This window comes from Tachysurus fulvidraco, chromosome 20, assembly GCF_022655615.1.
Source record: "Tachysurus fulvidraco isolate hzauxx_2018 chromosome 20, HZAU_PFXX_2.0, whole genome shotgun sequence".
In the NCBI taxonomy this organism is placed as follows: Eukaryota; Metazoa; Chordata; class Actinopteri; order Siluriformes; family Bagridae; genus Tachysurus; species Tachysurus fulvidraco.
This window is the reverse complement of record NC_062537.1, coordinates 8631724-8651764: the sequence shown is the minus strand read 5'-3', so window position 1 is coordinate 8651764 and position 20041 is coordinate 8631724. Positions and strand designations below refer to the sequence as shown.

At 37.9% G+C, this 20041-nt stretch overlaps 1 protein-coding gene across 5 annotated transcripts in view; it reads right to left on the bottom strand.

Annotated features, from left to right (window-relative positions):
* The window catches only part of trim3b (tripartite motif containing 3b), a 31696-nt gene that overhangs the window by 4298 nt on the left and 7357 nt on the right, over positions 1-20041 (bottom strand). For 3 of the 5 annotated variants that reach the window (XM_047804632.1, XM_047804631.1, XM_047804633.1), the window contains 11 exons: positions 10379-10560; positions 9450-9690; positions 8729-8880; positions 8149-8329; positions 6469-7201; positions 6206-6306; positions 5495-5662; positions 4001-4169; positions 1830-1889; positions 1386-1456; positions 1084-1224 (listed from right to left, as the gene is read on the bottom strand). In XM_047804632.1, the coding sequence (XP_047660588.1) occupies positions 1084-1224; positions 1386-1456; positions 1830-1889; positions 4001-4169; positions 5495-5662; positions 6206-6306; positions 6469-7201; positions 8149-8329; positions 8729-8880; positions 9450-9690; positions 10379-10524 (2163 nt within the window). In that variant the 5' untranslated portion in view covers positions 10525-10560. Of the gene's footprint in view, positions 1-1083; positions 1225-1385; positions 1457-1829; positions 1890-4000; positions 4170-5494; positions 5663-6205; positions 6307-6468; positions 7202-8148; positions 8330-8728; positions 8881-9449; positions 9691-10378; positions 10561-13826; positions 14456-20041 lie in introns of those variants that run through there. The other 2 variants (XM_047804630.1, XM_047804634.1) reach the window with 2 other exon arrangements.

The following is a 20041-nucleotide window of genomic DNA, read 5'->3' as shown; positions in this document are numbered from 1 at the left end:
GTGTTAAATCTATAATGAGTTCAGCAATTATTCTGATTTATAAGTTACTCAAAAGCTCCTGGTTACACAACACCATCTGAATATACTGTATACAGTTGTAGAAAGGAAATTATTTATAATCGCAATCTTCGGTGTTACTCAGATGAGGATGGAATCTCTCGAGTTTGGTTCCTCAAGGTTTTTGCCATCTCTGTAAGTTAATAATAAAACATGAATCTTGTTATGATACTAAAAAAAAAAAAAAACACACTGCATGGTGCTCTCTCGAAGACACTCAAGTGGGAACACTTTACACTAACATCCAAGCAGTTTCTGTACCACAGAGTTGTGGGGAGTCTGGAGTCTACCCTAATGGACTGGGGATACAAGGTGGTGGACACATTGAATGGGGTGGCAAACTGCAGGAATCACACACACCCTTGTCACACTGACCCAATTCACAGACAGCAGATAATTTAGAGATTTCCATCAGCCTACAGATCCCAAATTGTCTCTGGACTGGGGAAGAAACCAGACTACTGTACCTACTGTAGAGGAAGCCCCTGATAATAAAGCAAACTGCACACACACACACACACAATTAATAATCACCAATAATTTAATCTCAGCTTAGACCCTAGCCAGAGATGATGGTAGCAAAAAACCTCCCAGAAACAACAAACATCTAAAGGACTCAAAACGCAACACATCCTTATCTGGGTGACAACGGATAGTGTAATTATAAACATTACCTATTTGTAACTGTATACCGTATAGTGAAAATGTGCATCACGTAAACTATCCACGTGGAGCCATGCTCTCAGCAAGTGATAAGAACTTCAATCTAAATAGGGCATGAGGATGGCTCAGGCAGGTCTAGATCACTGCTCATATCACATAAGGTGTGAATTCACTAAAGACGGCCATTTTGCATCTTTACCACATTATACTTAGACTGCAATAAGACACTACTATATTCGTTGAAATATTATTTTGGTTTTATTGAACTGATGCTTTTGCTTTCAGTGCTCCTTATGTAGACACAACTTTTTGCAGCTGATATTGTGTGCGCGTGCGTGTAGTGTAACTGCTGAGGATTAATACCTGTATCCTGCTGTTACCCCAGTCTGCTACAATGATGTTCCCATTTGCATCAACAGCAACTCCTGTTGGGGCATTAAACTGCCCATTTCCTTCACCATGTGAGCCAAATTTAAAGAGGAATTCACCATCTGCACTGAACACCTGAGCAAAAAGCAGAAATCTTATCTAAGCACAATCACCATTATAATGGACGGCTTTCTCAAAAACTAATCACCATGCATGTGTTGTGCTTGTGTGTGCATGTACTGGGCTTATATATAAAAATGTTAATAAAAACATTATGCTTATCAGCTTATCCTTACCTTAACCGAGTGATTATGAAAGTCTGTTACTATGATTTCATTCTTGTTGTTGACAGCCACAAAGTGTGGACCTGAAAAGACACATGGAGGAAAAACAATAAGACATTAAACATGTGCACTGATGCGATCATGTGATCTCCAGGAACAGTGTCCACTGTGATCAAAAATCAGACATTTCAAAACATTAACCAACAAAAGCACAACTGATAGAATAAATTCACTTGCTTTCTCAAATGATTTCATAGCAATGATGTACAATGCTAAATAACATACCACTCTGGAACATACTAAATTTGTATTGATAAACATTTATGATTGGTTTCTAACTAAATTATCAAAATCAAGATAAAAATAGGCTGATCAAAAAATTTTAAATTCAGATTTCAGTAGTTGGGGATGAATGTTAGACACAACACAACGCGTTGTACTGCGCTCCATACTTACTGAACCCAGGGCCAGATTTACTAAGCTTTTGCTCCTGTTTAAAGTTTGAACCACTTTTTTCTAAAAGAAATAAGGGACAAAACACAAAGGGTCAGGAGGGAAAAAGAGACAAGAAAAGAAAAACAAAAACAACACAAGCAAGCAGAAGGGCATCTGCCAAAATTTGAATGAAAGAAGCAAGCAAAGTCCAATAAGCAGCTCAATGTTTCTACACGTTCACACAATAGGGGGCAGTAGCACACATCCACATGCACTTTTAATTAGGGTTAAGAAAACTGGACAATATAAATAAGAATACAATGAAAGCAGTGAGCTGAGTAAACTAGAGGTGGCAGCAAATGCTTGATCTTTACATGTCCTCTACATTAAATGGTTTGGCAGTCAAAGCAATTCAAAGACAGTATAATGAATGAGCATAGAAGGATCATGAATATTTTTGAATAACAGAAAGGAGGGCAGAACAGAGACACGTCTACATTACTTTACACACTGGAACTGAAGCCTGGGTAAATCTGGCCATTACGATGCTTCTTATATACAGTATTACATCCTACATTGTCATAAAATGGCCTGGCTCAGATGTAGTACTTTGTAAAATGAAGTATGTTTTTTTATTATTATTATTATTTACAAAGGTGATGCAAAATTTTTATTTCTAATAAATTAACTTTTTTCCACATTTTGTTGTGTTACACCCTAAAATTGAAATGGTCTTAACTGAGATTTAAACATTTGATTTATACAGTATCTAACATTCAAAGGGGCATTTATTATTGTGACAAAGATTAACTAAAGAAAAAAGCACACACATACTGGCCATTCAAAAACATTCAGTTTCTGTTGGTATGTCTTGTCAGAAGATGAACCTCCACCATGGCCTTTTGACTCCTTCCCTTACACAGTCCATTATGAAAAGCATCCCACAAGGCTACCACCACCACGCTTCACTGTTAGCATGGTGTTCTTAGAGTTTTGGGTTTCCACAAAGGTAGCACTTTGTGCCGAGACCAAAAAGTTTCCCCATCGACTTTATTTCCAAAGCTGGCTTGTCCAGGCTGTGGTTATCTTTTGAATAGCTTGGCTATTCCTTAGCTGCTCTATACCCAGTCACTGATTTTTAGTGGATGGCTTTCACTAGACATAATCATCTTTACATCTTTACTAATGGATTCAATGGTATTCTGCATGATGTTTAAAGAAAGTCGGATATTTCTTTTCATAACTAAACCACACTATATTTTTTCCAAACTTCTACCAGACTCGTTTTGAAGACCCTTTATGGCACTTATTTATACTCTGTGGCCTTCCATGATCAGGTGTATTTCTACTAAGACATGCCACTTTCACTGCATACAGGAGAACTCCATTCAACTAATTATTAGACATTTGATGGCAACTGATAACACCAGAACAAATTTATGGATTTCACAGCAAAGAAATAATTTTAAAAATATTTAATTTAAAAAGAAATATTTTTTTCAAACTAATCTCTTGTCCCCCAGTTTGACACACTGGGGTATTTTGTTTACATTAATGACATAATATATTAAATCCCCAGGTTTTACAATAAAAACAGAAGTTAAAACAGAGTATCAAGTCTCTTAAAATAAAGGATACTGTAATTTGTGAGAATTTATATGCACAAGAATGCCAAACTTCTAAAAACAAAAAATAATGGAATAAAAAAAACATTATCTGCGAACACTGATACATTTAGTAAATAATAAATACATGATATTATATATTTATTAAATAATAATATTGATGAATAATTATAATGATGATGATAGTAATAATAATCATCATCATAATAATAATTATAATAATTTTGTTCTATGTTATTTCTTCTACAGTATGTGGACTAACCAGCTTGGTTTTAAAGAACATGTGCAATATGTTGTTTCACAGTCTGATGTTCCGTGCAATTCTGGTGTTTAAAGCCAAACCACTAAGTGAAAACAATGAATTAAGTTGATTATTCGAAAACAAACAGTAATCACAGCACAGATCCATCATTATACAAGCTGGGTTTAAAGTCACACAAACACTTAATGCCATATTTAACCAAGCTGAGAAATGCACAAACAAACCTTATGTTATTCTGTATAAAATGTGCCTATACTGCTAGCTGTAAAGTTCTTGAGCTGAACCTGAATGTTTTACATCAGTACCTGCAAACTGTCTGTCCAACGAGCCCCTTGCACCAAACCTGGTAACCAGTTTCCCGTTGGACTGGAAGATGAAGACGCAGCACGCCTTGTTATCTACAGCAATGATGTGACCGTTCCGATCCACTGAAATGCCCTTCGGCCCCATTAGCCTCCCAGCACCGATTTTATTCTGAGCACAAAGACAGTAATAGGAAAGTCATACAATAGGAAAATACATAGATCTATGTACAGAACTGTAGCACACACCATAGCACACCTTCCTCCTGAGTGAAATAGTGGCCAAACAACTATGACCATTGCTGAGCACAGCTTCCTGTATAATCTCATTGCATAAACATAGGCCTGTAATTGGTCACAGCAAGGGTATTTTAGCATTTAGGAGAAAAAGATCCTGTACTTGTATCTGGGGAGGATATGGGGTACACCATATCCATTACTGATCATAACAACCTAACTTGTCCCACAGCCAACTGGACTGAGTAGCTCTGTAAATCAACCCACACACAGGGTTGTGTGTCCTATTTTTGCCATCCATGTTTACTCCCTGGCTATGCTTAGACGTGATATATTTAGTCATTTGTGGATTCTTTTAAAATGACAGGTTATGTAAAATATGCATTTCAATATCTAGTTTATTTTTAAGAACAGAGATCACACCCAAACCTTTTTCCTCTCCATTGTATACGAATGAATTGTTCTTGGTTGATTTAAAAAAAAAAGAAAGAAAAAGAAATAAACTAACAATACTCCACGTGTTTAACATACTACACTACATTTAAGCACAGTCATGTTTATGCCTCTTGAAATCTGGATAAGTGTAAATAAATTTAAAATCAAATCTGTTATAATCCAATTGTACTACAATCTGATCTGGTCTTTTTCTAGAAGAGCAGCTTTGGCAGCTTTGTTTCATATAAATTTAATTAAATTCAAATTTATTTGTATAGCGCTTTTAACAATTGACATTGTCTCAAAGCAGCTTTACAGAATATAAGAAATATAATAGCAATTCTTTTTTTATATTATACATAGATATCATACAAGATTAATATAATACCAAAATTCCAGATTAATTCAAGAAATATTGTCTATATTAATTATCTACATTTTTTTTTTGTAGATAAATTGTGCATTGTACAGCAGATACACTGAAGCTTTCTGTAAGAGTTTTGGGGTACTGTTAGAACCTAAAACAGCACAACTTCTCTACCCAGTTTTATTCTTTACACTCTATTATCATGCCTAGGCTCTGTATGTAGCGTCCAGTGCTATATAAAGCCAGTTTAAATAATAAACCTCTTCGTGTACTGCTCATAAGAGATAACAGCTGAGACTAGGGAAACGAGAAGTAATAACATGACAAAACTCTAAATCTTCCAATGATGTATGCTGTCATCTTGTTAGAAATAATATTACCAGAATCTATTATAGATATTAGAATTTTTATTCATTCCCATGTGCCAGTGTTGGTTTCTGCAGTCACCCAGTTCTTACCTTAAACTTCCCTTCTGAGGAGAAGATGCTTATCCATCGATTATCATAATCAGCTACTATGATGTCTCCATTCATGTCTACTGCCACTCCTGTGGGTCGTTGTAGCTGCCCTGGTGAGCGACCTCGCACGCCAAACCTCAGCTTAAACTGTCCATCGTTAGTAAACACCTAGGCAAAGGAAACATGGCAAAATGAGGACTTTAAATACGGTGTGTAGGGCACCTGGCTTTCCCAGACATCTCTTTACACTTTGCTGATTGAAAGAAAGTTTATATTCCATAACTAACATTCTTTAACTGAAAATATATATTTTACACAGAAATTTTCAGTTAAATTTAGAATAAATAAAAAACAAATAAATAAGTACAATTTTATCTTTTTTTCATGTATGAGCAATATGAAAATTATTTATAGAAATAAAATTGTATATAATTGAAAATTAAACAAACAAAATACAAAGTAGACAAATTATATTTTTGTTTTTGTTCTTGAGTGAATTATTTGAGTTACTTGAGGTCTAGACTAGTGTAGAGAGTTTTACATTTTCAACACGTACCTATCTAAAATAAAAATACACAAAAAAGTTCTTTAGAAAAGAAAGACTTAATTCATAATAATTTCTTATACTTCTTGGTGATGTGATACAGACTATTTTGTTATTTAGGCCCAAACAGAGTGTGTACTGCAGGTTAGCTAATAAACTGGTCTCACCTGAATACACTGGTTGTTACTGTCTGCTACTACAACTCTGCCACTGAAGGTAGAGATACCTTGAAGATTAGTGAACTCGCCCTTCTCTCTGCCTCTCGTGCCTGTTACACACACAGAGTTTGTGCATCATTTAACAGTGTAGCGGGTTTAAGAAAAGATGAAGTAAAGAAAGTGTACCTATTATCACTATATGGCAATAAAGACAGCTTGAAATAAAGGAGCCAAACGTCTTTAGACAATCCACTGGATCTCAGTGGTCTTACCTACTCTGTAGATAAGCTCATCCTCAATAGGATTCTCCTTCTTCTTAGTGGTGCTGTACATGCTGGAGGGTCTTCGTACAGCTTTCTGCCTGATATGTCCTCCACTTCCACTGGGTGACTTCACCCTCCGTTTCACATCCTCAGGAGACTGAGGAACGTCGCTGGGCTTCACGGCCCGCAGTCTGAATGGACTCCCTCTTACAGGCTGGCCATAAAGCATCAGTGAGAAAGAATACTCTCCCTCACTCCTAAGCGTGTAGCCCACTTCATATGTGCCGTTTTTATTGTCCGCTACCTCCACCTCGACTGCTTTGCTTCCTTCCGGCCCTCTGATATCTGCTTTTAGAAGCGCATTACCGCTTCGCACTAGTTCTCCTTCCTTGTCCTTGGTGGTAACGGTGATGGTGCTGTGTTGGCCAATGATGCCGTGCCTCAGGCCCTCTCCGGTGGCCACGCTAGTGTGTCCAACAGCACTAGTGGTGATCAGGACCCCAAGGTTCTGGATGGAGCGGCGTAAGCCCTCTGTCTCTAGGCGGCACTGCAGGTGTCCGTTCTCATGCGGCCGTTCAGGGAAGGTGTGACAGGCCAGAGCGCCTGCACGCTCCCCCATCTGCTTCTGCACAAGAAGCACCTCAGCAGCACCCCCATGGCTCAGAGCCTGCTCTGTGAAGCTGCAGCTACTCTCAATATGTTCTTTCGCCTGCTGCAGGGATAACAGTTGGGACTGCAGAACCTTTTACACACATACCAGAGACAATAAGGAAGAATATGAGGAATTTCTCAAACAGTCCAGAAAAGGGCATTTTCAGTGATTTTACTTGGAAAAAAATATGTAAATGGTCTTATCTAATTGTTGCAAACACAAAATAATATCACTATTTACATTTTGTAAAAACTCCCACAACTCCCAAAAAGTCCCACAACAGATCTTACCCAAACATACTCTGAAAAAACAGTGTTCAAGATGAAAGCCTTTGCTGTTATTCAGTAACATGACAATTTGTCATTTTATTTTGTCTTTATGTTTATTTAATTATTATATATAAATATATGGTGAAGGCATAACTATTTATAGCTGTTATAAAATACCAGAAACTAAGGAGTTTTGTTTACATGACGACATTAAATGCAACTGTAATTAAAAATGAAGTGTTGTTCTTTAATACATTAAAAAAATGCAGTCCCTGGAAAATAGTCGTGGTATAAGTGGAATCAAACACTCCGGCATATGCTGGTATTGAAATATAAGTAAAATAACTATTATGAAAACAGCACACAAAGTAGGTTTAATTCCTTATTTATACAGTATCTTCAAACACTGATCATCATGTACAAATACACAGAGGTGCATTTAATAAGTACACAGTTACTGACTGGAGCCCATCTGCTGCAGTGCAAAATCTGTCAGCACCAATTTACCCTGTCCATCACTGGAAACTGCCATTCATACAACAACGGCTGACAAGATATATAGATACAAGCTCATTTTTTGAAATAAAAGGCATGGTGGTTGGTGTTCTTCTTGTACAAGTATACTGTATTAGATGCAGCAGCATGGCTGGGCTTTTTAATCAATGTGTACTTTTACTTGATGACATTCAGTATAGAGCTACATTAGTATGCAAAACAGGACAAAGTTTACTGTTTTCATGTTTACTAAGGTAGAACTCTGTTTCTGACCTTCTGTTTGGAGCTGCAGATGTTCTCTAAGTCGGTGATGAGGGCAGTCTTACGTTGGTGCAGAACCCGCTCCAGCTCCTCAAATGTACTGCTTATCTCATTCACTGCTTCAGTCTTTCGTTCCATCAGCTGCCTGGAGATCTCAGTCACCAGTTCAATTGCAGCCGTCAACTGAGGCAATCTAAAGGGATAAATAATAATATTTAAACTTATAGAAAAAGGGTAATAAATGGCAACTCACCATTGATTATTTTCATGTGTTAAATGTTTCGGACAAACTTGTTTAAAACTCAGAAATATATTATCACCTAATTATTTAAGAGGGAATAGATATTTAGAACCAATCACTCTTGAATTTAAAGTTTTATCCACACTGCTATGAAGGGACAATGAAGGTTTAACATTTGTTATTTTTATGATGGAAGCAGGAAAAGTCTTTTATGGTTAGATACTTGTTAGGATTTGTGTATGGTTTTGAGATCGCAAAAATATCCATCAGCTTTTAAAGCTTAAAGTATTTTTTCCCACCTAAAACTGACATTCTTTTGGTCTCTGATTTGACCATAAGGGAGTGTGGTACCTGTTGCGAATGGCATCCAGCTGATTCTTCAGTGCTGCTTTGTGCTGTTCCAGAACATCCCTCAGTGGGACAGTGACATGTTCTCTGTGTTCCCCTTCTGTGCAATCTAAACACATGGCTGTTTCGCACGACTCACAGTAAAACTCCATCACCTGCAGAGAGAATCAGCAAACATCTACACTGCATGCTGTCATGGCAAAGCAATCCAGAACCAAGGGATTAAAACAAGCATGGCTTACCGGTATCAGGAGTTGGTGTTTGGGTAATATACTGTACGTGTTTCAGATCTAAAACAGGGGTCTACTGGCTAAAGAAAATAAGAGGATTTGAGTCTCTGAGGGAAGAAGTTTCTCTAGTAACCTGCTTTCTTGGTGTTTAAAGCTATGAGAAGCTTCCACTTGCCTTTTTCACCTCGTCGGTTGCACATATGCAAAGGTGCTGGCATTTACTTTTTTAATAGAATAGAACTCATTTGTTAATAAGCTTAAGAATCTTGCAAAGACCTGCTGAAATGAAAGGATGCACCTTTTATTTGTATGAGAATCTTCCATGTATATTTGTAAGCAGCAGTGTCACTTGTAATGTAAGCTTCCTACAAATTAATCGAGCTACACCCTATAATATATAAATGAGTGCTAGGTTTAAAAATAATAATAATAATAAAATGTTGTGGGTTCATATATTTCTTTTTATATCAGTTGTTGATCAGTAAGAAGCTTACCTTGCCCTCATGATTTGGGCAGGAAAGAGGCTTCCCAGCAGCTGCTGCACTCACAGACTCCAGCACATTGCACGCCTCAGGACGAGAACATCCTGGATCCCTCTGAAGCACCTCCATCAGATTGGTAATAAAAAAGTTATTCTGCAGTGCTGCTACACCTTTTTCAGGCAGGATGGAGGTCTGTCGGCACACTGGACACGACAGCGTCAGTGACTGCGGTGGGATGTAGTTCTGTAAGCACCTGTGAGGGAGAAAGGGAAAGAACTGTACAAAGAGTAGGAGTGATATCGAAGTGAAATATGAAAAAGATATAAAAGAAGACACCGCTAGGACATAAAAGAATGAGTCAGTATAATTAAAGAAGGATGTGTAAGAGACACGGAGAACGAAGGATTATATTTATCCAGTGGCTCTGTCTATTTTGGTTTGTCAGACCACAGAAGCCCTGGCGCTATACACTGGCTAAGGGCATATCACCAGGGGAAGATGCTGCCTTTCTGCCAAAGCAAGGGAAAGTCAGAAGCCATTCATGCCAGATCCATTCACTGGGTCATTTTGGCTAGGCAATGGCAACCATGAAGGAATCCCATGCTCTAGTCATGATAGCAAGGAAAAGGTTTCTGAATGTGTTACACTGTGAAGAAGCACGTGCATCAGTTCTCAAAGGAGGCACATGTTCGCCTTCACCCTCCTCATATAATAAAGGAGAGCTCCGTACTCAAGCTTCAAGCATCAATACATTTTAGAGAGAAACCATACAGCCATAGGCATCATGATGAAATACTGAACTATTTTGGAATTTACACCACATATTCATGCATTTACCAAGTTTGGCTACAGGGGACTGGTCTAATCATATACTTCTAGCGTCTAAATTTCCTCTTACCGACTGTTACAGAAGTGTGTGGAGTGTGTGTGAAATTTTTTACCGTTCGCAGAAGGTGTGTAAGCAGGGTAGCACTTTGGGGTTGTGGAAGTGATCGAGGCAGATGCTGCAGACCAGGAACTGCTTGTCTATTTGCCGCACCACTGGACTTGTGCTGCCAGTCTCACGCTTAGCCATGGTGACAGACATTCACAGACACCGCTGGGGGCCACGACACACCTTAAACTGTTGCACACATAAACATGTTCAAACACATACACAGACAGATGGTTAATCATTCAAAAAAAAGACAATTATAATAATTACAGTACTTTCAGCTTTTGAAGGCAGCCTTCTTACTCAAACTGTGTGAAAAGCCACCCTCGGGACTCTAATCTGAGTTTGATGCCTTATTTTTTCGTTTTCAGCAAGACCAAAAAACACTTGACAAAAAAAATGCGAACAATTAAATCGGTGATGATTGCATAACAATAACCCAAATGCATTTACCACCTAATATATTACATAATATAATCATTCTGTCACTTAGACAATATTTTATAATTATAATTATTCATATAATTAAATAAATATATGAGAATAGGCACAGAGTGCAGAGGTCTTGACAATGATGGAACAAAAGCTCTATAGGTTTACAGTCAATTGCAAAAAAAACACAGTGGCCAGAGGAATATTAAACATTACCTACTGATGTATTTAATTTAGGTATTTTGGCAACATTCTCATAAGGTTACAGAAGACTATTTGTAGGAAAATCCCACGTTTTAACAAAACCTTGTTAAACTAATACCCCAACATGCTTCAGCCATCAATTTTGAATTCAAGTAAATGACAAGGCCGTGTTAGTTTGCTACACAACTTTCAGCGGTACACAGTTACCTCTGTTAATAAACATCAACACATGTTATAATAACATAGCCTGGGCTCTGGAGAAGACATAGATATTGGACTTTTAGAAAACGTCAATGATAAAAAGTTAAATATATGACCCTTTCTAATAAATATTTTTAGGCTCCATGGAAAAATTCAACAGTTTTTACCTTTAAAAAAAAAACAAGAAGATCTGGGCATTTCTGTCCACAGAGGACAGACAGGTGCTTGTTACTGTAACTTACCCCTGGCAGGGCTGTCCCTTTGTGCCATCTAACCTTTGTAACTGTTAACTGAAAATGTTTTCATTTTTCATTCACTGCATTCCCGCCATTGCTGTTCTGTAGCTACCCAAATCAGATTTAAAACACTAGCCTAAAAAGCCAAAAAAACAGACTAGCACTCACCTACTATACCTTAAGAAACATATCATACCCCATCTAGCATTGCTTAAATGGACCCAGTATGTACCCTCTTAATGTACCCTGATTGAAGAAATGCATCAAGACTCTCCTCTATACCGACATCCAAGTTATGGACTGAACTTCCTCCTCGTCTGGAATTAGCACTTTCGTTTTTCCTTTTTAATCCTTGGACTTGTTTTCTTTTTTGCTGCTCTAACCTCCATCTAACCTGGGTGGCATGCAAAATACATTCCCTAGTGCACTAGCATGCGCATATAGGTTAGGAGAGAGCACAACAAACATATGTAAGTCACTCTGGATCCCCTAAGAGCTGCAAACGTACATGTAGAAGGTTATACTTTGAGAAAAGGCTCCAAGTAGAATTCATTTAAAACTCTAAAGCTAAGAAACACTCGAGAAACCCCTGCCTTACCGATGTTAGACTGCGTGCAGAAATATATCCGGTACAACAATGTCAGCAGGTGATGCCTGCTCCCTAAGCTGAGATGGCAAAGTAGCAAAGACAAATAGAGAAAAAGATGAAGCACAATATAAAACAAATGCTTCTAAAAATAAGTTCTGTCTAAGACCCTACAGGTTGCTTGAAGGAGAAGATCTGAAAAGATCTGTAGAACCTGATTAACAGGAGTATACTCATATTGGAAAAACTTTCAGTTAGAACCTCCACATGCTTGAACCACTAACCATCCAAATAATCTATAAAGAACCCTCCAAAACTGTCACAATGTCCACATCATTTTGACCTCATTGCCTTATAAGACCTATTCTAAACAAAGCAATTCTATTTAAATCCAGATGTGCAGGTCTAATATAAGCATTAGCATGAGCTGCGTTTTGGGCCACTACAATAATTTCTCAGTGGGTCATGGGCAGATTTATTATGTACGTCTCAGTCTTTCTAAAAAATCTCTGTCGGAACATCTGTCACAGTGACCAAATTTGCAACAGAATGTATGCCCTTATTTTTTCCACACAAATAGTCATGAAAGATTTAGATGAACAGAACGAACATGTGACTAATGAAGGGTTTCAAACAGTCCATCTGATATTATCCTCATTACAACCCCTTCTTCTCAGGATGAAGCAACAAGGCTAAAATAAGACCGGGCACTCACTAGAGAAGACTTAAACAGAGTCAGACACCCCAGTAGATGGCTGGGATTCATAAGATACCAAGTTAAGAGGGACGCCAAGTATTAATTTGATGGCTTTTTAGAATAGGCCCTGGGAAGATGTGTATACTTTAAGATCTCTCAAATCTAAACACACTTATTACATGGTTTTTATGCACAGACTTAAAGCTCCAATATTTAAGAGCTTAGTAGTTACAGGATTAAACACTCACTAATCAGCATCATTCTCAGGAATATTTTAATTGATTTGTTTTTTTTCCTAAACGGTTGTGTGGCTTGGTAAATAAGGAGAATCCGTAAACCTGAAATCAAAGTGAATCCCAATCTTTCCTGAAAAGAAATAAAACTTTTGTGTAAAAAGAAAGCCATTGTACTGGTCATGCTGGCTGTGCCACAGTGCTGCTGGATGTAACTTAAAATACTGTCACGGTTTATGAAGCAAAAACAGCAAGCAAATTCTATCACCACTTGATCCAATATTATACTGTGTAACGTCACATGCATGCACTTCGTACTGCATTTGTTTGACATTAAGGTTACAGGCAGGTCATCCGTTGTAAAACTCACTCAAAAACAAATCATAACTTATGTGTAGAATGACATTTCTAAGTGAAACAGGATATTCGGGTAGGAAATAAGGTTTGCTTTGAACTTTTATCCATCTGGATTTACTGGTCTAAAAAAAGTAGGTCAACTTATACAAGACCTCATATATTCAAAAGGAGTGTCATCAACAAGGTAAAGTTCATGCCCCTGAAAAACATGCATGTCCCAACACAGGAGCATCTACATTAGACAAATGTAATCCTAGATGGTTTAGTGAATGAAAGACTTACAAAAGCCATAGAAAGCGAGAGAGAAAAAAGAGCACGGTTGAAATGAGAGTTTCGATTGAGGAAAAGGTTTTAAAAATACTTGTCATTTGTATTTACAGTGGCAGTGACTGAGACTGGCTATAAAGCAACAGCTGTCCCAAACAACAATGGCATTCTTCAGAGTCTCAGTCGTGTACTCTGCCCACTATTGTGGACACACACACACACACACGCACGCTTAGACTTACACAGAAAAGTTGAAGAAATCTCAGGCAGGCTTCATCCCCATTTCCTGTGTTTCAGCAGAGTTCAGAAACAGAACAACAAAATGAGATCCTGGGTCTCTGTCCCTGCCTACGCCCCCTAAGCTCAACTCTAAACTTTTTACCCTCCCTCTGTTTCTCTCCTTCATTCTGTGTCTCTCGCTCTCTCCCTCCCTTTCTCAGTCTCTCCACCCCATGCTCCAGTGCACACAGGCTTTCTCCAGCCACCTCACACTGACTAAAGCACAGCTCTGACGCCAGGCTGGATTTTAAGCCACAACCCTCACAGGCTATTCCATTGGCCAACACAGAACACACACCAAGTGCTCTTACCATGGACTCTTCTCTTATTGGTTGGTCAGCAGAAGCCTGCTGAAAGCAAGGATTGCCTCACAGGCTAACAATGCCTGCTTACAAACTTGGGTGGGGTGAGATAGCATAAGGGAAAAGGATAGAGGACAGAGTTTGGCCAAAAATTGTCTGGTCGGACAAATATTTAATAATAAGCAGAGCAGTTTATTAGCTGGTAAACAAGAGATTTGTGTCAAATCCAATGCATTATTTAAACTGGAGAGATAAAGAAAATGAGAAAGAAATAGCACTGGATAACAACTCACTGTGCCAGGAAAATAAGCGTCACCGAGAGCCATGAAATCATTATACAGCATCTCTTGGCAAACCAGTGAGGCTAAATATGTACCTCAGCACTGTAGTTTAAGGAAGCACAGTAAGCTTTCATCCTGTTTCCAGAGTTCCTGCACCATCATGATGAGCTGATTATAGGACAAATAAAGGCATTTGTAATCCTCACTGTAATGCAGAATAATTAGCATAAACCTGAAAAGACATTATACCCATGCAGGACAAAATCAAACTAGTGAGAAACCGTACTGTATTGTCAAGAAGCACAAGAAGTCAACCAACTGCCATGACTGCACTAATGATAAAAGTTACATCAGATGTGATGTCACAGGCAATATCTGTTGGGTGGCACCGGATCTGAGGATTAAACAACGATACAGCCTGAAAGAAAAGGGATTACAGGACCATAAAAATATGTTTGTGATTACAATTAAGACATATGATCTCTCTCTAAATACAAGCAAATCCAATTCATTAAAAAAATAAACACTGGTACAAAGGAGAATGTCTGAATGCTTGAGATGATGATGAGATCTGTTGTTGCATGTAATCCTCAGATTAAAAGCCACAACTCTATTAAAGCAGCTTCTTCTGAAAAGTCTTTTGTAATTATCATGGGAGATGAGGATCTGAACCATGGTGATACTTTTCAATACCTACTGTACAGTACTAAGTCCATTAAAAAAAAATGCACTCATTGCCAAGTCCTTGTGGCTTATAAACTTATAAATAAAATGCATGTCCATTCCTCTCCATGTGGACAGAGGCTTTAGGCTTATCTTTTTACGTAAACCTGTCAAGAAGATGACAAAAGTGCTGAGGAAAAGTGACTCAACATTAGTGCCTCAGGACAGATACTGTAGAGTGGGCTGGAAAGAAGAGAGACTGACCTTACAGTAGTCTAAGTGACTAAAACACATTGTTGATTCATACTGTACTCATTACTCATTAGAGGTCACTATATAAATTGCACCAGGTGAGTAAATAACTAAAACACTTAGACGGTGTATCATGTAAGAAACAGGTACAAAATAGCTAATAATCTATAATTTGATCAGATCAGTGAAGATGAAAATGTTGGTGAGATGCAGAACTAACAGGCTTTCGCAGTGTGTATGCACACAAGCCTTTCAATTAGTTACATACTTTTGCTTGTGCTTTTTTCCCCCCTATACTGTGCAAATATTCTTAGATGATATGAGCCAGAAATAATCAGAACCTTTAAATAACTGTACGTGTGTGTGTGTGTGTGTGTGTGTGTGAGTACAGCACCATGGACAACAAATGAAACCACTGCATGGCTCTTGGCTCACTTGTGATGTGCCTTCTGAACCCAATAGCAGTTTGCATGTTTTTTCCAAAAATAATCCACGTGAGCTAGCTGTCTTTTACCAGTGGGCATGTTGAGTCACCATGCAGATGGCAGGCCAGATGATCGTCCCTGCACAACAAGTCGCTTATATTCAGTAAAGCTGCCAGGTTAAATTATGAATTATGCATGACCGGCCTCATTCTAAAAAAATGGGGAGTGGGTGATTGGGCAATTTGTTTTATGCACATGTTAATAGAGATGGAGGAAGAGAGGAGAGTTCCCATGGGGCAGACAGTCTGAGCTAAAGTAGAGAGCTGAAATCCAGCTTCTGCAGTAAGAGAGACATTATATTCAGAAAACATGGCAGAGGAGGAGGATGAAATATGAAAAACAGTGAAAAGGAGCAGTGGGCTATGCAAGCAGCACCGAGCACAGTGTGTCATATGGTGCTGGGATATTATAATAAATTAATGAATAAGGCATAGAAAATAATCGCGCGCTGTCAGATATACATAAACTGAAGACATGCGCTGTGCTTGAATCACTCATGACCTTTCTTCTGCTCCCTCTTTCTCTGCTGAAACATGTCAATCACTGAGAAACTGGCAATGAAGTCCACAGTTTTGAAGAAGAAAAAAAAACCTGCAAAGGCTAACATCTGTAGTGCAATTTTTATAATATGCCAGACAAAATGACAGAAGTGCATACGATTTAAATAGCAACAGAACAAATGAACAAGCTGCTCAAAACTCAAGAGACCAAACAAAGAGCGGCCGCAGGTAAAAGCTCTTAGAAATGTCATTTAGATAAGGTGCTGCAGAGCACAGGATCTGAAACAACACACACACACGCATGCTGGCACACACACAGACAGAAGTACAGACACAAATCCTTAGTTTAGTAACTTTAATTGATTTTGAAACGTTGCTATGAGACAAAGCAAAATATACTACTGACTACATACATAACACAAAGCATGCCTACTTTGAAAATCACCACCTGGTTCATGTTTGAGAGAAAATTACTAAGGAAATGCAAAAATTACAGACTGTTCGCCACCCTCAGGTTTTTTTTGTCCACCTCAGTGAATGCAGAACTACCATTTAATACACTGCTGTACTAAATATATGAGCTAAACTGATACTGTTTTAATTGAAAATCGGCAAATTAGAGGGGAGAAAAAAGTATCACACTTGTTTGTTATACGCACATTCATTAAGTCTGAATTAGTCATTATTACTCCAGCTATTTAATCCTGTGCAATAATGCTGAAGGGAAACAACCATCAAGAAAGATCACAAAAATGAGTGATACATCTCAGTGTGACATACTGTACATGAGAAAGATGTCTTTTCTTGATAGATGAACGTTATCGCCATCAGTATCATTGCACTGGTAGATCATATTTGACTTGAATGTAATAAACAAACAAACATCATGTGTTTTAAATACTTAGAATTAAAACAGCATTTTATAACAAATGCGTAGGTCAAATACTTTGACGGCGTACAAATGATAATCACAGGTCATTACATATCATCACTATTAGATATGCATCATCATAGAACACAAAACTAAAATATATACTGAATACTCAATACCGAATGTCAGAGCATTACATATTTATTAATTGAATTTATTGTCACCATCTGCATCTGTAAATGTTAACACAACAGATATTCATAAGTGTATTTGAATTCAGTTTTAAACCAGAAGTGGAGGCCGAGAGAAGCGGGACACCTCGTGCACAGTGAGTGGCTTAGATGGAGCAGCAGCTATATAAATGCAAGCCTTTTTGTTTGTTTCTTTGTTTTTTCTTTTTTTGTACAAAAATATGGTATTATTTGGAGCAAGGTAAGTGTTTAGGTTGAGCCACGGGAGCAAATTACTGATGACAGGGTTGATGGTGAAAAAAAAAGACCATTGCAAAGTGAAAGCATAAATACAGAAAGTTTATCTACAACATACAGAATAATTTCTATTTTAAGATATATTGCAAAAATGGGATAGGAAAGAGATTTAAAGAGTGGATAAAATCCACGTATTTTAGAATCTAAATCGTTGTTTCTAAATTAGAAATGTGCGCACATCACTGTGTACTCGTTTCCCATGAAATGACTGACCCAAAGCCTAAACTTTTGTGGCTAGTTGCTGGTGTTTTTGTACAGGAGCTTTTCAGTGGTGTCAGAGTTAAGAGCTGCATGAAAGAAAAAACTTTTTCCATATCATCATATAGAGATCAGAGTCCTGATACAAACCTCTAGTCTGATCATTGGTGGGGAAACCTGCACTTCCTATTTGTATCTGTATTTGTTTCTTCAAGCATAAAATACACATCTGCTAATATGCATGTAAACATTGTTAGTGCATTTAGCACAATATTGTCAGTTCTACCTGTTAATATCCTCCACAACATAGCCGTATATTATGATCCTAAATACAAAGAAAACATTTATTTGAAAGGAACACAATACATTTGATGAAACATGACTGAATATATAATCTGAAATGTCTGGCTTGCATTTTACTCACAGGAGTACTGTATGTACAGGGATAAAACTGTATCGCAGTCGGCTGCTAGAGGGCACTAAAGACATAGGTTTCAGATTTTAAATGCTGCCACCTTATGTAAAGTCTCAGGCAATAGCAGATGTGTTACTGCATGTGATATCACATTGTAACAGAATAGTTAAAAGGTTTGCTAGGATTTAGTTGGAGTATAGTGTTGCATGAATTGCAAGGATGCTACTCATTTTGAAAACTTTCATGGGGGAAAAAAAAATCAACTTAACTAGTAATTTCTTTCAATTGTGGTCTCCCCGTCAGAAAGTCATGTATGTAAATGTACAGGTCGTTGTCCAGACCTAAAGCGTTAAGCTGCGTGATGAGCTCAGCAGGGAGAATTAGTGTTAATTAATGAAATGCATGGGCAAAGAAACTGCATCCATTGTTTTCGACAGGTATGAGTAAGAAAAAATGTTTCAGCATGTATTTAAATACCAAACACACTAGTTGCAGGTGCCAATATTTCTGCAGGTGACTATATTCCTGCCAGATTTAATACTGCATCAAGTATGACAACATGTTCTGAACAACTGAAATCCTTTTTTACATTACCTTTGTGGACACGGTACAACCCTCAAAACTCACAGTTTTTGCTTCATTCTCAGAGATCAGTGACATAGCTAATAGAGCCTTATCAGTTCTTTAAATGGTATTGACTGGTGGCAGCCAGTTGCCAATTGCTAAACTGTTCGGCCTCCAGCTGTGGCAGATTCAGGGATTGGGCTGCACAATGGCAGGTGAGTAAAGGGAGGAGGATTAACCACAAACATCTACACACTGCAAACTGAAGTTATGAAAATCCAGGTCAAATGATTAGAATAATAATATAATAAGTAGATGAACAACTCATGCTTCAGGGTTCATACAAGGTTCAAGGCAGCATGAATGGAATTTAAATGCTATTTGGGTTTTCAAATAAACTCAACAGACTGAAAAGGTACGGGTTTGACGATCAGCAAAGGATGCGCGAACGACAAAGAAAACGTGAAGAAACAAAGTGTGCTTTATTGTGTTTCCAAGCTTTAGTTATGAACTACTCCTAGTTTTGCAGAAACACACATGCACAGCACACACTGAAGACGTAAAACAGTCTGTAGATGACTCAGAATAATGCAGCCCCTGTGCTTAAGGTACCATATTAAAGCCATTTATCTTCTCCTGTTGTCATCACATCACAATAGCACAGCATCCGATCAACCAAAATCATGCAGTTTAATACATCAGTCAAGGAACAGGGTGTGTCATTTTCAGAACTAGTTAAAGTTTAAAAAAAGTTTTGACCCAGCCATTAAAGAGAGAGCAAAATATTCAGTGACTGTCAAATTCCTGTTACTGTCCATGCGCTCGAATATCTCCCTCTGAAATTTCACATGCTTAAGTTACTAAGGTTTAAGATTTAAGTTTCTGAGGCTCAGATACACACAGCAACAGCTACAATAAAACTACCTAAATCATGTCAATGCAATAACTTTCTCTACCAACACGATAAGTGTTATGGGATATGGGCAAGTGTCTGATTCCTAACTCTATAGGTGTTGGCACCAAAACTCTCTAAAAGGACACTCACACAGAGGAGGCATAACAGTACACAATAGTTTATAAGCACAGCTTTACCTGCAACTAGAGTGAGAAAGCATGTGCCAGATTTCTGTCATTCAGAGGAACTTTACCTCTAAAAAAA